Source organism: Lucilia cuprina, chromosome X (assembly GCF_022045245.1).
Source record: "Lucilia cuprina isolate Lc7/37 chromosome X, ASM2204524v1, whole genome shotgun sequence".
Lineage (NCBI taxonomy): Eukaryota > Metazoa > Arthropoda > Insecta > Diptera > Calliphoridae > Lucilia > Lucilia cuprina.
The window spans coordinates 13,918,910-13,939,008 of NC_060949.1; the positions used below are offsets into that span (position 1 = coordinate 13,918,910).

Below are 20,099 nucleotides of genomic sequence, written 5' to 3' on the forward strand. Positions count from 1 at the left end.
CATTCTGTTTAGACTGACCTAAAGTTAACGTCCCGGGAAATTCAGGTTTAAATGGTAATGTTACTACATATCTACCAGTAGAATCCCTACGAGTAGTTTTCTTATAATCGTCCTCGCACATACGATCATGTGCTGACATAAGTTTCCATTTAGGAAGTTCCTCTATTTCCCATTATCAGAGATCGTTGGCAAAACGAGAGCTACTGTACTCAAAACAATTGAAGAGTCCAAGGGCGTGCCAATATAAATGGAACACGATTTCCTTGATTGATAAGGCCGAAAGACAACTGTTTATACCTCTTCGTCTTGAGACCTTCAGAAGTTTCCTTTTCAATAATAGGAAGATTAAAAAGAGATTTAAGTTGGTTTAGATTTAGATTTAAAACAGCCCTAAGGCTATTCCACGCCATATCAAATCCTAAATGCGAAATAGGATATTTAGCTACTATTTCCTTTGCATCACCACTAGTCTTACGTATAAGATGACACATCCTTTCTATGTTGGTAAGACGAGTATTATTTACGTATAAAACAGTAAATAGATCCCTAAAAGCGGGCCAAGAAAGATAATCTCCGTCAAAGGTCTCAACATCACAGGTCGGTACTACTAAACTATGTTAAGTTTCCGTATAGTTCTGGCTAACTACTGGTGAATCACTAGTCTTTTGAGCTTGGGCATACGTATGCAATCGTTCTTTAATATTCGATATACAGTTAACGAATGCATTATAAGTCGCCTGATATTTTGATGAGACGACATCTATATCATCAGGTTCTGTTGTGTCCGAAGTAGCTTAATAGTCCAAATATGTCTTATAGGTTGACTTAACCTCGTTCATTAAAACCTTCAATTCATCGGAATGAACCTCTAAACTAAAAACAGTGAGTCTTTCTTCCCTAAGATTGTTCATATTAGCTTCAAAGCTTATGAGAGCATCAGAAGCTCTAATAAAGAGAGCAAGAGCAGGCACAGACATAGTTATTTTAATATAAAAGCGATTGAATAAATAAATTTAATAATTTAATTCAATTTATTTTTATCTTTATTTAAAAGACTTCAATTTATGACGATTTATTATTACGTAACGTTTTTAAATTGCACAAAGAAACAAATAATTTAATAAAATTTTCAAATTTGAAACAAATTTTATTATGTATGTATGTATGTATGTATGTATGTATGTATGTATGTATGTATGTATATAAAGATTATGTACAAGGTACATAAACATAAAAATCTTTATTTATTTCACTTCTTCTTTGTTTTATTTGTTATTATATTTATTTTTATATTTTATTTGTTATTATTAAATTAATATTTTTTCACACACGATTTTATTAAATTTATTTTTCGCACTTTCTTAAGAATTTTTTTAATTTTATTTTATTTTCACTATGTCTGTCCGTTTATGTAAACAAATGCACGGTAGATATGTATATAAGGCACTAACAAAAAGGTAGTCACTAATGTCAAACAAAAAACAGTTGGCAATGCTATCAATCACAATAGTACACAAGAAAGATTTCTGTGTACTATTCTTTTGTCTTTCTTTTGTATGCACTTTTTTAATACTAACACTCAAATTCAAAGATTACGCACCTTATTAGTCCAAAGTTTTTATTAATGTTGGTGGTTGAAATGGTGGTTTTTTCTTTTGAAGAAAAGATGGCGATCTTAAGAAAAAACGAAAACAAGAAAATTAATGTGAGTGCTTCAAATAATCCGGCTTCAAAAATCCGACTTCAAAAATCCGGCTCGATCGGACCAAATGTTTGTGTGTGTGCAAAAAAAGAAATAAAAAGACAAGAAAAAGTTATGTTTTTTCAATAAAAAGTTTATTTATTAAATTTATAATTACCTTAAAGATTCTCAATAAGGGTTGTGCACTAAACCAAGTGGTCGTAATGGCGTTCACTTAACAAGTGTTTTAAAAAACAAAAAAAAAAATAATAAACTATGCAACTAGTTGCGAATTACTTTATACCGTTAGCGGTTTTACTAGTTAGAATTTATCTCTACACTTTTTCAAAGATAAAAAAGAAGTAGTTAGATAAATCCTAACGTAGTACAAAGGGAATAGAAAATAGGGTTTCAAATTAATTTCTAAAATGAACAACCATATTGAATGGTGTTTCTTCGAGGCATGTATTGGAGTTGTACACTTCCACAATACATTGAAAACATAAAATATATAGAAGCTCATATCTAAAAGAATATATACAAGAAAACTTGTATTGTGTATCGAATGGGCCAAAAATATATCATTTCGGTTGATAGTAACCCCTTTAAACAATTTAAAGCATAAAAACTATTCGATTCTAAAACTTGTGTTTCGTATAATATGATAAAATATAAAATACAGGAAAAATACAGGCAATTTTATGGACTTAAAAAAAGCTTAATTTAAGTAAATGTAAATTTTTTAAATTTAAAAAAATCGTGATATCAAACCTAAGGACTGTGTAGACAACATAACAAATTAATTTTTTTTTATACCCTTCACCTTCGTGAGAAGGGTATATATAAGTTTGTCATTCCGTTTGTAATTTCTATAATATAATTTTCCGACCCTATAAAGTATATATATTCTGGATCCTTATAGATAGCGGAGTCGATTAAGCCATATCTGTCTGTCTGTCTGTTGAAATCAGTTTTTAGAGGACCCCAGATATCGGCGAGATCCGAATCTTCAATAATTCTATTAGACATGCTTTCGAGAAGATCGCTATTTAAAATCAGCAAAATCGGTCTGTAAATAACGGAGATATGAGCAAAAATCCGAGACAACCTCTGAAAATTTTATCAAAAAATGTCAACAACAACACTATATAGTAAAAGATGTACACGTGTTTGTAGATGTATTCGGTTTTATTCAGCTGTGTATTTTTTTGTATGTAAATGTTAATATAAAATAATTTTCCCTTTTATTTTGCAAATATATTTTTTAATGAATAGAGAAAAGTATTTAAACGTTTTCAATTATATGAGAGTAGATTGTGAGTTATTGTACAATAATTTTTATGCGAATAATTTAAGTTTGAAATTTAAAACTAACACAAACTTTTTCTACATCTCGTCAATGTTTACCAGCAATGAATACGAAAGTGTTGTTGTTTTACTCTTGCTTGTATACTGTTAAGAACAACAACGTATTGCTAGTGTTAAGCGCATATAAGTGTATAGAAAACACACTGTCTATAGCTAAGCTAAGCACTGTCTAAGAGTACCAAGCGCATAGGGCTTGGGCACCCTTGGTTTGGATGCTGTTGGCGTCATTGCGTTGTTATTTTTGTTTTTCTGTTTTTCGTTAAGTATGTTTAAATGTCTGTTGGTTTAGATGCCTTGTGTATTTTGTGTTTTATTTCGTTTAGCGTTGTTGTTGTTCTTTTTGTTTAGCTTTTGATGTAATAATAATGTAGTCGGGAAAAAATTTAAAATTTATAAAAGATGTTTAAATTACACTATGGTGAAGGGTATATAAGATTCGGCACAGCCGAATATAGCACTGTTACTGGTTTTGCACACAAAATATATTATTAAATTTGGTTTCTTTTCATAGTTTACCTAAATTCGAATACTTATGAGATACACTGTATATGTAATATTTTTATTTTGTCCTCTTAGGCTTATATTACATATTATGAAATTAATAAATAAATAAAATAAATTAATAATCCAACTTAGATTAGAAAATGTACCTCATATTTTTTGAACAGTAGTAATAGGTTATGGATTTCTATATAAACATTTTAATTCGTTTTTCATTTTAAGCAATCAACAAACAAATATCGTGAAAAAATATTTGATTTCCGTAAATGTTTCTCTTTAAAAATAAGCTGCACAATTGTTTTGAAGTCTACAAAGAAAATTTTTAAAATAGGCAATAAAACTGCTATACATATGTAAAATATATGAAATATAAAGAAAAATATGCAATTAATTTATGCATTTAAAACAAAGTATGCGACAACAAATCAATGCTATTTTGTTGCAAATTCTTTGATTCGAAAGAAAATAGTTAAAAGTTATTTTGAGTTTCTGACAATAAACGTTAATTTGAATAGAAATCCTTGCCCTGGTCGTTACAAACATATTTCTGATGACTTATCCAGATTCTTAGGTTGTTGGGGTATAGGCATTTTCTTTATTTTTAAAGGATTTATTGAAATCACAAATTCCAAAGTTAACTTCGATTTGAGAACGATCAAATCATGTGAGAGAAATCGATTTCTTTATCATTATTTATTTTATATATTTATTTATTTGTATTTCTTTGATATTGATTTGTTTACATTTTATCTTATTGAATAAAGAGGTTAGCAATATATATTCTGTTTCTACTTTAACATTTTGTTTTGTGAAAATGTAGATAATGAATTAATGTATAATTGTATTGGAGGAAAAATTTAAGAAAAAGGAAAACCTTTTTGAAACAATAAAATTATCTGTTAAATAATTTAAGTTAACATTGACAGTACGAAATCCAGCATGAGTGTGTGTAAAAATCATTTTCAAAAGCTTGTTTTGTGCCACTTGAAGTTTCTTTATGTGGCAATTTGCTGACGTTGACCGTACAGGTGTACAATAAAACATTAACGGGTGAAAAATAGATTTAATTATTATTTTTTTGTTTTCAATTGGTAGTTCCGATTTCCTGTTAATTAGGGAGTATAATATTTGTGTAACTCTGTTTATTTTGTCTACAATATATGGAATGTGGTTTTTGAAGTTTAATTTTGTATCTAATATAACTCCTAGATACTTAACATTTTCTTCCCAATTAATATTTGGATTAAAAATTGTAATGGATTTTGAGGTGTAAAACAAGGCTTTCGCTTCCTCGTTAAATAGATGACTTTAGTTTTCTCTGGATTAATAAAAATTTTCCATTTTGTAAAATAATTGTTAATTTCTACCAGAGCAGATTCTAAATTATTTATTATATTTTCTGCATATAAATCAGCGCTTAGGATAATGGTATCATCTGCAAAAATTGTGGTTGTAAAATTTGCAAACGATAAATATTTGCAGTATAAATATTATATAAGATTGGCGATAAACAGGAACATTGAGGGCATCCAGCATTTACATGAACTTCATGTGACTTGGTCTTTCCAATATATACATGAAAAGATCTTTCATTTAGGAAACTTAATATAATTTTTATTACCTCTTCAGGGAAGTTAAACGTTTTTAGCTTGTATATAAGGCAGTTATGCCACACAGAGTCAAAAGCCGATTTGATGTCTAAAAGAACCATTGCTGTTGATTTTCCGCTTTCAAATTCATTTTTAACCATTTTCTTAATTTTAACTACTTAAAATTAAGAAAATAGTTAAAAATGCGTTGTATTGTGTTGTCTTCTAATAGGTCTATAAGACTTCGGACATTCAGCAGGTTTATTTGGTTTTGTTATAGTTTTTGATTTTTCCATTGATTTGGAAAGTAACATAGCTTTAAGCATGAATTTGACAGATTTGTAACATATTTGATTCCATTCTATAGTATTGCTATAGTTTTTGATTTTTTCATTGATTTGGAGAGTAACATAGCTTTAAGCATGAATTGAATATATTTGTAAAATATTTGATTCCATTCTTTGGAAGATTTTTTAAACATATGTTGTTTATTTCATCTATGCCAGGTGATTTTTTGTTTTTAATAGTCTTAATGTAGTTTCTCGTTTTTTCCTCTGTTATATAATAACTCAGAGATATATTTCATATTTCAGAGCTTTTTAACCTATTTACGACATTATTAACTGAGATAGTAGTTTCGTTGTCACTAAGATGGCTTGAGATATTATTGTTTAAGCAAAACGTATCCACTAAAATATTGCATTTTTCTTCAAGTGTATAGTATATTCTAGAATTAGCTTTAAGTAAAGGTATGTTTTTGTGCTTTCTTTTTAAACTTTTGATAAATTCCAGAATGGAGAAGAATATTTATCTAATGTAGAAAGCATATTATTACACGATTTGTTTTTGTATTTAAAAATTTCCTTTTTAATAACTTTGTTCAATTTAGTCATTTTGATAGTGATTGTTTATATCCCTATATCTTATCCAATTTCTTCTATAGATATTCCTAAATTGAATAAGGATTTTTATGTCATTTGGTAGTTTATTGTCAGGTACATATGGTTTCTTTTTTGGTACACTGTATTCTATTGCTGTAGTAATTGTATTATTGAAGGACACTATCAAATCGTCAACTCCAGATGTACTTGATATATCCGCAAAACTTTGTTGAAGTGGAAGATTTCTATTTATGTGTCGAGCATATTTAGGCCAATTTGCTTTAATGAAATTGTATAAAGTGTTTTCGATTAAATTAACACTCACGTTTACGTTTGCCACTACTGGGAGGTGGTCAGAGCTTAGGTCATTTATTGCCTTTATAGACGGTATTATTTGAGAATGATTAGTTATAAAAAAGTCTAACGTAGATGGTCGCCTTCTTGAGTCAGTTGGTATATACAGTGTACGAATTTAGGTAAATTATGAAAAGAAACCAAATAATTTGTGTGCAAAAAATATATCACGTTTGATATCACGCTTTTTAAAACTTGAAAAATTTACATTTGTAGTATTTTCTCTTTTTTCCAGAGATAAAACTAAAATTTGATATTGGTATTTAATACCAAGGAGTATCTGAAAATAGTATTTTTTGTTACAAGAATCTGTATTTAAACGATCCAAGATATATTATTGATATCATTATTCTGTCGCTAATTCAATATATTGGAACTTAAGTCCATTTTCATAATACAAGGGTCAAAAAATTTCGGGGAAAGTTTTCTTGTATATATTCTTTTAGATATCAGCTTTTATATAGTTTAAGTTTTCAATGTGTTATGGAAGTGTACAACTTCAAAACATGCCTCGAAGAAACACCATTCAATATGGTAGTATCATTATTTTTATATACCAATGACGTCCAGGCTGCATGCCACTATATCATTATGATCTAACTCAAAAATATCGATATCTGTTTAAATATTGATTACTATGATCAAAACAAAGCCAAAATTGTGGACTTACAGTGTTATGGTAATAGGCAACATAAGCGTGAAAGTTACGAATAGTAAACTGAAATCGACTGTATAGGATTGTGAGGCAATTTTATGGACTTTTTATAAAAAAATTAAATCAATATACCTTAGGACTGTCTAGACAATATAACAAATTTAATTATTCATTTTATGTTTCTTTTAAAAGTACAACCAAATTCGAATACTTATGTGAGACACTGTACGTACTTTCATGGGGATAAACGATTTCCAGATGATTTGGTTGAATTTTCTCCTATAGGATATTACCCCAACAATTATTTTTATTGCAGATATTAAATACTCCAACGAAATATTTTTATTTATTTATAATTTTTATGTTTTTTTTTTATGATTTGACACTGTAGTATAAAAATGAGAATATAAACAGGAATTTAATTCTTGAAATACGTATACTAAGATGAAATACTAATATTTTGGATAATAATACAATATTTAATATTTTTCATTTGTAATTACTTTATTTATTTATTATTTTTTTTTTTTGGCAAATTGTTACTTGTATTTTTATAATTCTCTAATGCACTCGTATTCCTATTTCTTAAATCCTGTATTTTCAGAGTGGCGTACAGGGACCACAGGTCGTGTGATATTGTATGATGAAGACACCACATCAAAAACGGAAAACGAATGGAAAAAGCTAAATACATTACAGCATTACAATGTTCCTGATGGTGCTGGTTTAAGTTTAGTACCAAAACAAAGTTCGATATATAATTTTTCCATACTTTCGGACAAAAATGAAAAATCTCACAAGTACGTATTTGTTTATTTATATTACAATATTATTTAATTAATACAAGATTGGCATAGTTCAAGAATCTAAATTTTTTAAATAACCACTACATAATTTGTACCAATTTTAAAGTCTTTACATACATGTTATCTATTTAAAAAACATGAAAATATATTATATTAAATTAAATTAAAAATATGTGTTATAGATCAAAACTATTAGGTCTGTCACACATTTCGATCGGAATGCTTTCAATTCCGTATTATTATTCCGATCGAGTTTGTTTTCGCTTTTCCAAATAAAAATATTAGATATTTAAAACTTTGCGACCGTCGACAATCACTTGTAATTATAATTAAATATTTCAAAAAAGTATTTATTTAATCAAGTAAGATGTATGTGTTATATAAAAAATTAATTATTACATATGTATATATTGATTTTATTTAACAATATTTAATTATTAAACAATCAAAGATATAAACTATATAACATATTTATTTTACACCAACTCAAAACACCATGCACACAATATCAGTCCTAAAGTAAATTTATCCACAGGGTGGTCCATTGGAATTTCAAGTTGTTTTGAAATTAAACAAAATTACTTGATTTCAAATTAAAAATCCCAAAATGGCATAATTTTGTTTGGTCTGAATGGGCTGTAAAAAACGAAAACAAAATACATAACCATGCGGTAAATTTTGTTACAATACGTTTGTTTATAGTATATTTGTTTGTTAAGCCAGTAATGAGCATTAAAGTAATTTTCTTAAAGGGACCTTATACGGGGTTAAGGTAATTATGGACCGATCCTCATAAAATATGGTAGAAAGATTTTAGCTTAAAAAAATTAGTTCATATCGAATTGCATTGCGGTATTCGTATTTTTCTCGTTGCGGTCATTTTCTGAGGGGAAATTTATATGCTGACATGTTTTTCAAAGGTAACTTGATCAAAAAAAATCAAATAATACTTTGGTTGAAAAATGTAATGAAAAACGTGTGTTAAGAATTTTTCGATCTCACTCCTTATACATATACATTGTTGGGTTTCAGATAAATATTTCTTGGTGTTACATGCGGAATGACAAACTTATACAGTAGACGTCCACTAGTACGAATTATATAGTGTCAGGCCCTTTCGCAGTACCGAAAAATTCGTATTATTGAACAACACATTTTGTATGTTTAAATTCAAATATTACACATAAAATATAGGATTTTATTTATTTTTGTTTTATTTTTCATGAAAAATTACATAACGAAACAAAATATAATAAATATGTATTATTTCAAATTTCTTGTACATAAACAGGCATAAAAGGGACATATTTACGTATACGAATTGTTAATGAAAGTATCGTGAGTCCAATGGTTGAAATGAGATATAGAAGGTTTTAAATTTTAATGTTTTTTTTTAAAATATGTTTGCCAAAGACAATTTGCATGTACATATCTGTTCTAAAATGTATAAAACATGTTCAGATTACATAAAACTTTAATTAGAAACTTGAATGGAATATACTTTCAAAAACAATTCTCTAATTTGAAATTTTCTCTTAAAAACTTGGAATAGTTAAAGGATCACATATAGTAATGATTAAACCCATTTAAATGTGGAGTCATACTACTTTCAAAATTGACAGTTCATACATATATAAATAACATTTTACTTATTAGAAAATCCATAATTAAACATTGATGTTTATTACTTTGTAAAATGATTCCTACGGCCTTTTCAATAACAGCACTTTTGAGGCTTCAATATTGTTCTCATTGGCGATATCATTAAATTTAATTTCTTCTCTTTGGTCATCGAAATTACAAGAAAATAAATTAATTTCACTAAATAATTGTTGATTTGTAAATATACATGCAGTAAATTGTGTGTATAGGACTTTTAAAAACAAAAAACATTTGTAATAAATACAAAAAATTTCAAAATTACTGAGCTAAAGGTGAATGGTATCGAAATCATAAAATAAAAACATAATAAAAACTTCATTCATACGCAAATAAAACCAAAATTCTCATAAAAATGCGTTATTCGTACTATCGAACAGAAAAATTGTGACTTCATTCGTACTATAGAGTAGACAATGCAACAATTTTGCCATTCGTATTATTGGACATTCGTAATAAAGAGGGTACGTACTATTGGACGTCCACTGTATATATTTTCTACTACAACTGATGTTGATGGAGGGTATAAGGTGTTTATTATAAATATATTAACACATAATAAAATAGGGGCATTTCACGTCAAGTAAACCATCTTTTGAAATCGATGTCTTCTGATCGCGATGAAATTTGCACCATAGTTAGTTCTATTGGATAGTAATTAAGACACAATTTTTCAACAAGATCGCTCGTGAATTTTCTAAGTTAGAGACGGTCAAAATTTGCCATTTTGGCCATGCGGGTGTTTTTTCTCATCCATGTAACTTATTACCTATTGTTCTTAGCAAAATGTGGCCCAAATAATTTAGATAGCTATTTATGCAATCTTTCGAAAAAAAAATTAAAAAAATTTAATAAAATATTTTTGATTTTTTTTATACCCTTCACCTTCGTGAGAAGGGTATATATATGTTTGTCATTCCGTTTGTAATTTCTATAATATAATTTTCCGACCCTATAAAGTATATATATATTCTTGATCCTTATAGATAGCGGAGTCGATTAAGCCATGTCCGTTTGTCTGTCTGTTAAAATCAGTTTTTAGAGGACCCCAGATATCGGCAAGATCCGAATCTTCAATAATTCTATTAGACATGCTTTCGAGAAGATCGCTATTTAAATCGGTCGGTAAATAATGGAGATATGAGCAAAAATCCGAGACAATCTCTGAAAATTTCATAAAAAAATTGTTAAAAAAGCAACAAAAACACTGTACATAGAAAAATATGTACACGTGTGTGTGTAGATGTATTTAGTTTGATTCAGCTGTGTATTTTTTTGGAATCCAAACATACAAAAAATACACAGCAAAACAATATGATTTGCATTTTTTGTTTAAATAAAATAATTTTCCCTTTTGTTTTGCAAATATATTTTTTACTGAATAGAAAAAAGTATTTAAAACGTTTTCAATTATATGAGAGTAGATTGTGAGTTATTGTACAATAATTTTTATGCGAATAATGTAAGTTTGAAATTTAAAACTAACACAAACTTTTACCAAGTGCTTTTTAAAACAATTTTTTTTTACGGTAAACAAAATCTACGTCTCGTCAATGTTTACCAGCAATGAATTAGAGGTCGAAGTCGACCGGCTTTGAGTCGGAGCTTAGCCGCCGCCGAACTATATTTAGTTGCTTGAGCCGCCGCCGAAACATTCGGCGTAAATCGACTCAATTTTTTTTAATGTTTTTATTATTTAATTTTTTATTTAATTTAATTTGTTATTATACAATTATAACTGAGCCCAAAGGGCCATATATAGTTAACAAATTTACTACATATAATGAAAAACCACTTAACAAAGAGCAAATAACAAAATGTTTAAAAATAAATACAATATAAATCTTATATATATTCTTAAGATTAGATAGGAAGAATAAAGAAAGAGAAAGAAAAGGATATAGATATAGAAGAGAAAATGGGGAAAATCTCAATTGCAAGATGGTGATAAAAATCAATTATAAATCATTATTTAGAAGATGAACAAATATTTTATTTTTGAAGGTGTTATAAGAAAATCGAAATGTTCTAAGAGAGCTGGGCAAATTATTGAATATTCTAGCCACTCGCACGTGGAAAGAACGCTCCTGTACTGATGTTAGTCTAGGAATCTGAATTTGACGATTACGACTTGAGCGACTAAAGGAGAAAAATGACATAATGCGCAAAATGTTACCATTTTTGTAAATATTGTAAAAACAAAGTAAAAGTCGCGACTTTATATAATTAAGAAAAGAACATTTTAAAAATCTGCAAACATAAATTGATACATGATTACGACGTCGTAAACAGAAAAGGTATCGAATAACTCTATTAAATAATTTGGTGAGTATTTTAATGTTGTACCATAAGGTACCACTGTAAATCTCAATCCCATATAAAAATATAGGCATAATTAATGAATGAATTATTATTATTTTAACATTCATAGGTAAAATCAAATTGGTGTTATAAATATTACGTAAAGTATAATTGACCCTGGATATAACAAAATGTATATGTCTATCAAAGCAAAGCTTGTTATCTATCCACAATCCGAGACATTTGATGTGGTCAACAAATATAATTTCATTATCGTTAAGATTTAAAGAAAATTGAACCAAAAACTACAGCCTTCGTTTTCGAAGTGTTTATAATCAATTTATTTCTACACATCCAAATGCAAATGGAATACAAGATGAGTTCTTATCAAATTCCCTGAAAATATCATTGATATAAATATTAAATAGGATAGGCCCAAGTACCGAGCCCTGAGGTACACCACTTCTAACCGATAAAATACTGGAAACTTTTTCACCAATTGAGACATACTGAAATCGATCAACAAGATATGAAAGTAAAAGTTTGCAAGATGATAATGTAAGACCAAGATTTTGATGCAATTTTGAAATTAAAATGCAATAATCGACTTTATCAAATGCCTTAGTAAGGTCCATTGAAAGAAGGACATTGAAATTTCCTTTATTTAAAGACTGTCTTATAGTATCTGTCAATCCCAGTAAAAGAGAGGTCGTATTTCTACTATGCCTAAAACCATATTGAGCATCACTAAAAAACGATGTTTCATCAATATAATCCAATAACTGATTTTTAAGCAAAACTTCCACAACTTTAGATATTACAGGTAATATTGTATTGTTAGTGAGTAGATTACAGACTTCTATTATATTTATATACATTTTGTTACCTTTATTATCGCTATATTTTATAATTTTATTTTGATCATTTTGTAAGAGAGTCCCCACTGATCGTCTAGAATGGAGTTGAGGGATATACTTGTGTTGACGGTAGAGGAATTGAGAACGAACGCAATCGAACTAGGACTGGACGCTACTGGTACAAAGACCGACCTACAAGAGAGACTTATTCGACATTTTGGTTGCCGTACTGATGCTGGGGGAAGCTCGGTGTTGGGCGAAGCGGCTTCAGGAGGGGAAGAAGAACCTAGAATATATTCGCACTTCACCCTAAGAGACGTCGAAGATTCAGTGACTAAATTTTCGGGCGAAGAATCTCACAGTGTAGAATGTTGGATTCACGAATTAGAAGACTGCGCTCATGTTCTAAAATGGAATCCGCTACAAAATTTTATCTATGCCAAGCAGTTGATGACAGATGCGGCCAAGACCTTCATCAGAAGTCAATCCGGTGTAAGAGATTGGTGTGCCTTGAAAACCATCCTGCGTAGAGAATTTGGAGTACAACCGTCGGCAGTATCAATCCATAAAAAATGAAGGCCAGGAAAAAGCGAACTGACGAAACACTATGTCAATATTTGTATTCTTTGATGGAGATTGGTAGTACCATCAGCTTAGACCATTCGAGCATAATCGAATATTTTATAGACGGTATCCAAGGCAGCCTGACCAGCAAAGGTATATTATATCAAGCAAAAACTCTAGATGAGTTAAAAGAGAAGCTAGATGTTTATGAGAAAATTGCATCTGCAGAAAAGTCGTCAAACTATAAAAGCGGAAAGCTAAAAGGGGACAAGCCCACTTCAGATTTACGTGGCGAAAATCGTAAATGCTATAAGTGCGGAGAAGAGGGGCACTTGGCTCGGAACTGCAAATCCACAAACATAAGGTGCTTCAGATGTAAAATGTTTGGGCATAAATCTTACGAGTGTACTTCCATTAAGACCGACAACGCGCTAAAGGATGTTAAACCAAACGTACATACCCTAACCGAGGAAGCGCTGTCAACGTCAAGAAGAATTTTTAATGAAATAACAGTTTTATGCAAAACCATTTCGGCGATTATTGACACCGGCAGTGATATCAGCATTTTGAGATACGATACTCTTCTATCATTGACTGATATGGCGCTCGAACCAGTAGAGAAAACTTTGAACGGTATAGGCGGAAGGAGTATTAGAACGATGGGTTGTTTAAAAGTTCGTGCCAAAATAGATGCAAATGAGCTAGATATGGTATTTCACATAGTTAGAGAAGGCGACATAGTATATTCTGCAGTTATCGGTAACGAAATTTTGGACAGAGTAGACTTGGTGATTGACTCAATGGGTGCCAAATTCAGAAATAAAATCCCTAGTGTAAATTTTTTTGAGAGAGAGGTAAAGGATGTTGCAGACAATGAGTCGTTAGACAAATCATTTCTTTTCGTAGAAGAAGTCGACGCTAACTCTAAATCGGCATTGGAGGCTAAGCCAATTTCTGAATTGGGAAAGAATTTGAAGCCATAGTACAGTCTATGACGTTCGATACCAATAGAATTGGGTTGGAACTAGAACACTTAAATAAGATTTACGCTGAAGAAATTCGATCAACTGTAGACCGTTACAGACCACAAAAACCAACAACGTACGCTGTGGAAATGATAATCATATTGTCCGACGACATTCCAGTGGCCAGTAGACCCCGCAGAACATCATATGATGATCAGAAGGCCATAGAAAATCAAGTAAGTGAGTGGTTGAAAGAGGGTGTCATTAAGCCAAGCTATTCCGAGTACTCTTCACCAGTAGTCTTACTAACGAAGAAAGACGGATCGAAAAGGAAGATCGGAAGAAAAGATCGCAGCTATCAAGATATTCCCGATACCCAATAACGTGAAGGCTGTACAGCGATTTTTGGGGTTTTCCGTCGCTTTATACCGGAGTATGCAATGATCGCCAAACCATTGTCTGACTTACTTAAAAAGGGTGCAAACTTCAAGATGGGTGATGAGGAGTTACTAGCCGTACAACAATTAAAAACAGCTTTGTCGAGCAATTCGGTTTTGAATCTGTATAATCCGAAAGCCGAAACAGAGATTCATACCGATGCTAGTAAGCATGGATACGGAGCTGTGCTCCTTCAGAAAGATTCATGAAGATTCCGCGTTCCACCCGATAGAGTATATGAGCAGAAAAACAACTTCTTCAGAAGAGAAATGCCATTCGTACGAGCTAGAAGTGATAGCAATAGTCGAAGCCTTAAAGAAGTGGAGAGTATACGTGTTAGGACTAAAATTCAAAATAGTAACCGATTGTAACGCGTAGAGTGATGCAAAGTCTGGAAAGAAAGAGGGAAGGCTTAACCCGATCGACAAATCGGACAGACCTTTCGTGACCTACCATTTGGACCACGTCGGTCCAATGGAAGCTACTCACAAAATGTATAATCATATCCTCGTTGTGGTCGATGCGTTCACAAAATTTGTCTGATTATACCCGACCAAGAGTACTGGCAGTAAAGAAGTGGTTGAGAAGATGAAAAAACAGTCCGCCATCTTTGGTAACCCGCAACGAATAATAACCGGCAGGGGTACTGCCTTCACAGCCAATGAATTTGAAGAATATTGTAGGGCCGAAGGGATACAGCATCTGCTAATCGCCACGGGAGTTCCCAGAGGTGATGGACAGGTAGAAAGAATCAACCGAATAATCGTGCCCATGTTAGCAAAAATGTGTGCCGAAAAACCAAATAATTGGTATAAATACGTTGAAAGAGTTCAGCAAGTAATAAACAACACCCCCTCGAGAAGTACTCAGAACACCCCTTTCCAGTTGATGACAGGCATTAGTATGCGAACCAAGGAAGATCCACAATTAAATCAGTTAGTACAAGAGTTTTCGATAACTGAACTTCAGCAAGAAAGAGACGAAATAAGAGATGAAGCAAGAAAAAATATTTCAAAAATACAGGCTGAAAACAAGAAGACGTTTGACAGTAAGAGAGTACCAGCTACCAACTATAAAGTGGGCGACCTCGTCGCTATTAAACGAACTCAATATGGAGTAGGAATGAAACTACGTCCGAAGTTCTTGGGTCCATATAAAATTGTGTCCAAATTAAATCACGACAGATATGAAGTCGTAAAGTGGGTGAAGGCGAAGGTTCAAAAAATGCACTACCGTCGCCGAACACATGAAGCCGTGGAATCTAGCTTCGGGACGAAGCCAGCATCAGGACGGCCGAATGTAGGATGTACACTCGACCCACTGTAATATAACAGGACACTAATACTATGACATACACTCTGAACCCATCATATTTTTATAAGAACAGAACTTTAATCTTTTGTCAAAGAGATCAGTATCAAATTGAACACGAAAGTGAAACAACTGGCGCTGCGGTGGTGGCTCTCGTGTATTTTTTTATAAAAACGTTATAATTTAAGATTTAATTATAAATAAATGAATATTTGAACTTTGAATTAATTAAATTAAAGTGTTTGATTTGGTACCCCTACATATATTTAGAATCCAAATCAAGAATAGCTATCCAAATCCAAATACGCCTACTGTATCTTATTCATAAAATGAAGAATTTAAATATGAGGTTGAAAATCAAGATTTTAGCATTTAATAGTTCTATAGTGGTATATGGTGATGTCCTCATACTTAGAGTGGTTAGGATGGTACTTAATGTTAGATTTATTGAATAAGAATTCATATTATACAATTCTAAATAAAATTTACACAATACTCCCCAAATATGGAGTTTCCGTAATGTAGTTTTTGTTTATCAATACAAAATGACCAAAAACCCGGATTATATTTGTAATAATATACATATTTATACCTCATACCAATTCAAAATTACTTATTATTTCCGAAATTTAATGAAATAAATGATTAATTTCATGTTAAGTCAAATATTGATAAATTCTTATAGGTATATAGGATAATAAATCGGTTAAGAAATGTCCAAATTTAGTCGTTTCACTGCTAAAAATATCTAAAAAATGTTATTTTAATATATATGAGTAATAAAAAATATTAAATTTTATAAAATAATGCAGCAATATTAAAAAAATGAACAAAAAACCTAAAAAAGCAAAATACTTTATTGACCCAAAAAATTAACAATACGTTCATTTTTTATGGTAGAAAATTAAAATATAAAAAATACAACAAACAAATTGCTTTTTTTGCTAAAAATAATTGTTCAGATAAAGTTTTTTCTTAAAATTTATAAAATTTTACATAGGCAAATTACTTAATTGATTCACTGTATATATTATAAGTATAATTTCAATTTGTATTTAGTTTAATGATTTTAACAAAATTTATGAAATTTTTAATATTTGGTTAAATATAATTATTTTAAAATAAAATATATTTTGACAATAACTTTAAAAAATTCACTTTTTTGTAATTGATATAATCATATTTAAAGAGCATTTTTTTCCTATTTAAGGGTAGTTTGTATCGGGTATTCTGAAGATCCCTTATAATATGATAATTACTATTCATTCCTTTTTTCTTGATATTTTGTTTATTGGAGTTCTCATTTAAGGTGAAGTATATATGTTATGGGCCTTATGCAAAAACCATTATTAAGGTTAAGAATGGTTTACTACACACATTTTCCATATAAAAACAGGTTTTAACAACCATTGTTAACTTAATAATCGTTTTTGCATATGGCGGTATAAGTATAATTTCAATTTGTATTTAGTTTAATGATTTTAACAAAATTTATGAAATTTTCAATATTTGGTTAAATATAATTATTTTAGAATAAAATATATTTTGACAAAAACTTTAAAGAAATACTTTTTGGTAATTGATATAATCATTATTTAAAGAGCATTTTTTCCTATTTAAGGGTAGTTTGTATCGGGTATTCTGAAGATCCCTTATTTGTTCATTATGATGCATGAGGAGATATTCCAACTTAAAGTAATTATTACTTCAGAGCATTGATGTTTTTAATAAGGTAAAGCGTTCATAATCGATATTTAACAACGAATTCTATTTCTTTCTTAAAATGCGAAATTAATAATATTTGTTTTAGTATTAATTTATATTACCAATAAGCATCAAATGGTGAACATGTCAATAATAATTAATATAGAGGCAAACAAGAAATTAATCCTCTACCTATGATAGACGACATTTTATACTACATTCACACATTCGTGTTTTTTGAAACACATCATATTTTTTCAAAAAAAACTTCAAATTTGACTCGTTATCTCACATATTTTTCAAGTTCAAAAATATCTCATTTCGACATGTTTAATAAATAATGTTTTTAGATTAATGAACATAGCTAGAACAAAAAGTAATGTCAAAAATAAAAATCGAAATAGCAAAAATGTACATATTGTTGTTGAAAAGATTTTTAATTTGTTTTAATTTAATAATAATTTTGTTTAAATATTGAATTTAGAGTAATTTAAGTCGGAAAGCATTTCAAAGCAAAAACACGATAATTTAATATGTGAGTTAAAACTCATTGAGTTTTTCCAAAAACACGTTAAAAACATGTATGTATATGTGAATATAGTATTAGACAACTTTGAACGTGCAAAATATTTTTTATTTTTATACTGAATCCTTATAGATAGCAGAGTCGATTAAGCCATGTCTGTCTGTCTGTCTGTTGAAATCAGTTTTTAGAGGTCCCCAGATATTGGCAAGATCCGAATCTTCAATAATTCAGTTAGACATGCTTTCGAGAAATCAGCAAAATCGGTCTATAAATAACGGAGATATGAGCAAAAATCCGAGACAATCTCTGAAAATTTAATCAAAAAAGCCACATTTTACAAACAAAGAGATAAAGCAGTAATATGTTGGTAATACAGCTCATATTTGTTTAAAGGTGGTTTGACGGTGGTATTACAGTACAACGGTTAATATTTCTTTCTGCTACAGTTTATATTTGTTTGTGTTTATGTTATGTGTGACATGTGTGCAGAGATACAAAATAAATAAAAACTATTTTTTAAAAACATACTTGGTGAAGGGTATATAAGATTCGGCACAGCCGAATATAGAAATATTGCTTGTTATATTTCAATTTCGCCAGATTCTACTGGAGTGGAGCTTTTCGATGAAAAGATTTGCCATTCAGCATAAAATGTGGGAGGACTAGCGTTAGGGGGCGTGGTACCTCCCATATAAATTAAATACAAAATTCGTTTATCTTGAAAAATAATACAGTTAGAATATTAAAATTTTGCACGAATAATTTTAACATCCATGTAAACATATTTGGTGATAAATTGGTGGACTTCCTTCTTGAGATAATATAACAGTTAGAGTCCTCAAATTTTGTAGAAGCCACTTAAATGCCAATATGATTATTTAGGATAAAGAGTGGGCAGACTGGCGTTAGGCGGCGTGGCACCTTCCATATAAATTAAATACAAAAATTAGTCGATCTTGGAATATATTCTGGGTCCTTATCAAATTCTGAGTCGATTTAGCAATATCCGTCTGTCTGTGTAAAACACGCTCACGATAAAACGAAGATAATTCCATGAAAATCAGCATACATTTGTTTTTACACAGCGGCTGCGGCTGAACTAAAGTAATTCGGCAGCGGCTTACAGTCGGCTCAGAGCCGATCGTTTTTAAGGAAATTTAAGCTGTTAAAGTTATGTTCAAAAATAATAAAATATCAAGATTTAAAGACTGAGGATCAAGTCTCTTTGCTTAAAATATAAATTTATAACCAAATAATGGTATAGATACAGAATTTGGAAATTTTGTCTTTTTATACAAGGTACATTTACGAAAATCTCTTAAACGTACATTACACATTACCAAATCCTCTAGCTGAAGGCCTTAGTTGCCATTGCTTAGTAATAATAAGTTATCCTAATTTCTAATCTTTAGATGTTATACAAATATTCTATTTCAAGATTTTTTCACGATCGAATCAAGTCTCTTTGCTTAAAATATTAATAATAATATTCCTTAAAAATACTCAATTAGACTGGCTTGAATCTTAATGGAGAAACTGGATGGTATAGACATATTGGGAAATAACAAATATTTAAATTAGCCAGGCATACATTTTTCTTTTATTGCAACCAATTGAAAAATTAAGAAAAACATTTAAATAAATTTAATAAAAACAAGTCATATTGCTATATTCGGCTGTGCCGAATCTTATATACCCTTCACCAAGTATGTTTTAAAAAACTGTTTTTATTTTATTTTGTATCTCTGCACACATGTCACACATAACATACACACAAACAAAACATGGACCGATTTTGCTGATTTTCAATAACTTCTGGAAAGCATGTCTGACAGAATTATTGAAGATTTGGATCTCGAAGATATCTGTAGTCTTCAGAAGATTGATTTAAACAGACAGACAGGCAGACGGACATGGCTTAAACGACTCCGCTATCTAT

General features: G+C 30.1%; 1 protein-coding gene across 1 annotated transcript in view; it reads left to right on the forward strand.

Moving 5' to 3' along the window:
- Positions 1–20,099, forward strand: part of LOC111683294 (plexin-A2) — a 93,431-nt gene that overhangs the window by 51,545 nt on the left and 21,787 nt on the right. Inside the window, exon 5 of the mRNA XM_046945449.1 lies at positions 7,634–7,829. Within this exon, the coding sequence (XP_046801405.1) occupies positions 7,634–7,829 (196 nt within the window). The remainder of the gene's footprint in view (positions 1–7,633; positions 7,830–20,099) is intronic.